The sequence below is a fragment of the Lynx rufus genome, unplaced genomic scaffold, assembly GCF_022079265.1.
Source record: "Lynx rufus isolate CCGP_SWC_20201006 ecotype Redwood Valley unplaced genomic scaffold, mLynRuf1.p SCAF_1, whole genome shotgun sequence".
Classification (NCBI taxonomy): domain Eukaryota; kingdom Metazoa; phylum Chordata; class Mammalia; order Carnivora; family Felidae; genus Lynx; species Lynx rufus.
In genome coordinates, this window is record NW_025814823.1 from 90,575,690 (window position 1) to 90,580,499 (window position 4,810).

Below are 4,810 nucleotides of genomic sequence, written 5' to 3' on the forward strand. Positions count from 1 at the left end.
TGTTCATGCTGTCTTTGTCTCGAGAATAAATAAACATTAAAAAAATTTTTTTTAATTAAAATAAATAAATGTCATTTATTGTCAATTATACCTTAATAAAACTGTTCAAGAAGAAACTTTCCCAGGAGGTGACACTACCTGCTTGCTCTCCTCCAGGATGTGAGCTTCTCTGGAGCTGGGTCCAACTCCCTGGAGGGCCATGCAGGAGGCTGAATTAATGGGGAGGCCTGTGGAAGAGGCCCTTGAGGTCAGGAACGCCAAGCTAGGTGATGGCAGTCAACTTGGGCGTGCTTGGCAGGTAATACCTTCCATTTTCCCAACACATGGTGCTTGTCCTTCAAACAGGACCAGCTCATCCCTACCTCCAGCCCCCAATCTTCATGTAGCTGAGATGTCCTCATCATTTAGGTCTTAGCATGGATGTCAAGTACCTTTACTGAACACCATGTCCTCAGGTCATTTTCTGTATTTCTCTATTTTCTTTTCCTTTTTTTTCCCCATTGTATGCACCACAATTAAATTCTTTCTTTCTTTTTTCTTTCTTTCTTTCTTTCTTTCTTTCTTTCTTTCTTTCTGGGGGGAGCACAAGTAGGGGAGGGGCAGAGAGAAGGGGACAGAGGATCCGAAGTGGGCTCTGCACTGACAGGCTGACAGCAGTAAGCCTGAAGTGGGGCTCGAACTCACAAACTGTGAGATCATGACCTGAGCTGAAGTCAGACACTTAACCGACTGAGCTACCCAGGTGCCTCTCACAATCAAATTCATTTACTTATTTAAAAAAATTTTTTTTTTAATGTTCATTTATTTCTGAGACAGAGAGAGACAGAGCATGAGTAGTGGAGGGGCAGAGAGAGGGGAGACACAGAATCTGAAGTAGGCTCCAGGCTCTGAGCTGTCAGCACAGAGCCCAACGCGGGGCTCGAACTCACAGTGAGATCATGACCTGAGCCGAAGTCGGACACTCAACTGAATGAGCCACCCAGGCACCCCTCATTTAGTTATTTTTTTTAACATTTAAGTTATCTCTACCCTCAACATGGGGCTCAAACTCATGAGCCCAAGACCAAGAGTTGCATGCTCTATCAGCTGAGCCAGCCAGGCACCTCTCTTTTCATTTTTACTATTTATCCTCTTCCTCTCTCCTCTATGCCACTGGGGCCCCAAAGATCCCTTTTACTGGTGATGCACCCACCTCATACATGCGTTAAGTGCTGGCTGACAACTCACAGCTGCCCTGGCCAATACATCATGGGAAATGAAGGGTAGGAGAGAAGGGAGAGGGTGTTAAAAACTTGCTTTCTTGTGGTAAGGAGGCCTAACTGTACAATTTATGCAGTTACCTATGGGATGGGGCTGAAACTAGTTTCCAACTGAGGCCACTCTCCTGCTTACTTTAGTTTGTTGCCCCGCCCTGCCCTGTTTCCCCCATCCCTTCTCCTGGAAGCACTTCCCCAATAAATCACTAAGCAAGAATTCCCATCTCAGCCTCTGCTTCCGGGAACCTGACCCATGACACCCAGACACTAGAAGCTATCTTGTTTTTGTTTTATTGTTTGTTTTAGGGACTTATCTTGTTCAATCAGTCCCTTACATCAAATTCCTATGTCTGGCTCTGCTTCTAAACCTCCCCCCACACACCCCCACCACACACACCCCACTATAGTTTGATAAGAGAACATCTCCTTCACTTCTGTACAACCACGCCTGGAACACAGCAGACAATAACTGCTGAATATGGGAAGAGCCCAGGGTCTGTTTTATAGCTAGACCGTGTGCACCCCTTCTGTCCCAGGCTGGCCCAACCTGGAGGCATTGTGAGTCATAGCTGGTGGACAGCAGCTTAGTGGTTCAGGGATGGGGCCAGGCCTGGGAGAGCAGCTTGGCACCTCCGACACATCCTCCAGGTGAGGCACAACATGCAGTGAGCATTACTGGGAAAGGGCCCTCTGGGAAGACACAGCCTTAAACATGGGCCTGGCTGCACATCTCAGGCTCTCTTTGGGCTTTCAGAGAGATGATGCCCTGAGCCAGATCTAGGGGGTAGTACCACCCCTTCAGCCCAGCTGTGTGCGAGAGGAATAAGTGTGTTGGATTGATGAAGGCATGATAGAGTTCTATCCCTTTTCACCCTCCTGGAGAGAAGAGGAATTTAAAAGAGAACATATAGCCCTCTTCCCATTTAATAGAGTCAGCACTTACAGGCGCTGGCGGAGACAGAGAATGAAACTTGTCTGTTATCTGGACTTTAGCTTCCTTGAGGATGTAGTCCACTTGGGAGAAAAGTCATGTGTAGTCTGCATAACCTCTATGACTTTGAATTCTAAGCATAGGTCCTAGCCCATGGCACAGGCCCCCAAGATGTCACTGAGCATAATGCACCACTGTCACCTACATACACATCTGGGTTCCTAGCTGGACCAGTAGCATCTTGAGGGCAGGCACAGGCTAAGAACCCCTGCCCAGACCAAGTCTGGCCCAGAGCAGTTTATAAAATAACTGAACGTGGCAATAATGCCTTTGTTTATTTTAGACATCCTACCAAATACTTTCCTGAATCCAGACCTAGCCCTGGCTTTGTCATCCAGCAGTGCCCTCTTATCCACAGAATGAAGTTTATGCCCTGGTCCCCTTTCTAGCGTCCTCTTCTATTCCCAGCCGAGTCCCCTACACAAACCCTACTCCAAACTCTTCCTTACATGGGGAACATGCAAGCTGTGCCTGGCTCTTCACTCTGCCTAGAGGTTCTCCATTGTCCACCCTCAACCTACATGGCAAAGTCCTGCTCAACTTTTAAGTACCTGTCTCTATTGTTCCCTTCTCCTGGGACAGCAATCCCTTCCAGCAGCCTGTCCTATGCTCAGAAAGCAAGGGATATGGTCCTTCATCCGCATTTTGTCTCCTGGGCCTGACACACAGTGGTCTTTGGAGAAGGTAGTTTCAGGAGATTGCTGTCAGTGCCAGTGTGCAGGGATGGGCTCCTCAGCGACCAGCACCCTAGTGCCAGCCTCAGAGCTAAGCCCTGCCCACCGATCCTCGCGGTTTGACCGGACAGCCTGTCCAAGCAGGCTGCTCACCCGGACTCTTGCTCCCCAGCAGTGCCCCTGGCTCGTCTTCATCATTCTGGACACAGGGCCTCCAGAGGCAAGGGCGCAGCCCTGGTCGCCCACGTCCTCGAGGCTCGGCACTGGGCACCCACGCGCCCCACAAGGTCCACTCGGTCCTCGCCCTGGAGGCCTTCAGGTGTCTTAGCTCAGGCCACAACAGCCGCCTGTGGGAGCAGCTGCAGCAGTTCTGGGCCGACCACTTCTCGCAGCGCTTCTCCCCGCGGCGCCCGCCGCTGCGCCGCATCTCCTCCATGTCCACCTTCTACTTGCTAGACCACCGGACGCGTCAGGCCGAGCTGGGCCTCAACTACGGCGCGCCGCGCACTCGCCTGAGCGATGAGGCCTTTGTGTTCCGCGGCGGCCAGTGGACCACCGAGGGGCAGCCGCGGCGGTCGCGACCGCTGCTGCCCTCACCCAGCAACTCGGGCTGGAAGACGCAGGTGCAGGGGGTCAACAGCCAATTGTTGCTGGAGGAGAACAACTACCTGAAGCTGCAGCAGGAGCTGCTCATGGACATGCTGACTGAGACCACAGCGCGCATGCACCTGCTGGAGAAGAAGCTCGATTCCCAGGCCAGCCCGGCGTCTGGGGCGCGCTCCTGGCAGAGGAAGATGCGCAAACGCGAAGGCGCGAACGCGGTGCTCTTGCTCCAGCCGCGCGCTCTGGAGTCGCGGTGACGCAATAAAGCCCGTGCGGCGCACGCGCATTTCGCTCCTCGCTGCCGGCCCGGCGCCTTCGTGGGCAGCCAAGTGGGGTCGGCTCGGGCTCGCGACCTGCGGGTAGGGACCGTCACTTAGTGCGCGTTAGTGGACGGGTGACTCAGCCGGCAGCCCGTCTCGGGAGGGCGCGATAGGGCCGTGGAGGAAGGTGTGTGTGCGGCCCGCTGGGAACACGGGGTGGGAGCCAGGCTTGCAAAGGGCAGTGCTAGGGGAAGGAGGAGTGGAGTGGGCGCGAGGATGGCAAGCAGGGGTGAGCAGTGGCATTCTTGGCCCAGGGAACGGAGGACGAAGTCGGGGAGACAGTGAAACCTTGGGAGCTCAGCGATGCAGGGTGCGGTGAGGCGGTCAGGCGGAGAGGGTCGGGGACCTCGCTCTTGGCTCCCCTGGTTTAGAGGAGCGGCGCGGGCCAGAGGGTTTCAGCCTGAGTCCGGAGTATGTGTATTGTACGAAGCTTTCTCGAAACTGGGCCTCAGCCTCTCCCAGCTGCTGTGTGGCTTTTGGCGGGTAGCTTCTCCGTTACAGGTCTCCTTTCCTCCTCTGTAGAATAAAGGGTTTGTCTCACCCGGGGTGCAAACAAGCACTCTCCAGAGCTAAGCCTGTAACACAGATAGGATTTGCTCCACCCGCGTTGTTTAAAAGTTTTGCATTAGTTGTCAACATTAAAAATTTTTTAAATATTTATTTATTTTTGAGAGGGGGGAGGGACAGAGAGAGAGGAAGACACAGAATCCGAAGCAGGCTCCTGGCTTGCTTTCAGCACAGAGGCCGAGGCAGGGCTCCAACCCACCAATGAGATCATGACGTGAGCCAGTCAGTCGCTTAACCGACTGAGCCCCCCAGGTACCCCTAGTTGCCAACATTTAAGAATTTGGAAATTTCATATTAAAAATCCAGATTTCCTGTGCTCTCAAAGAGACTTGGCCATCCTGGACCTTCATTTTGTCCTACAGCAGTGGCCTTGAGCTGAATCGTGGCTGTTACCTCCTG

At 53.0% G+C, this 4,810-nt stretch overlaps 1 protein-coding gene across 1 annotated transcript; it reads left to right on the forward strand.

The window, feature by feature from the left end:
* The first annotated feature begins 1,854 nt into the window (after positions 1-1,854).
* Positions 1,855-3,781, forward strand: CBY3 (chibby family member 3). The gene is made up of 2 exons (XM_047074645.1): positions 1,855-1,904; positions 3,094-3,781. The coding sequence occupies exons 1-2, from the start codon at positions 1,855-1,857 to the stop codon at positions 3,779-3,781; spliced, it is 738 nt and encodes a 245-aa protein (XP_046930601.1).
* Positions 3,782-4,810: the final 1,029 nt, after the last annotated feature.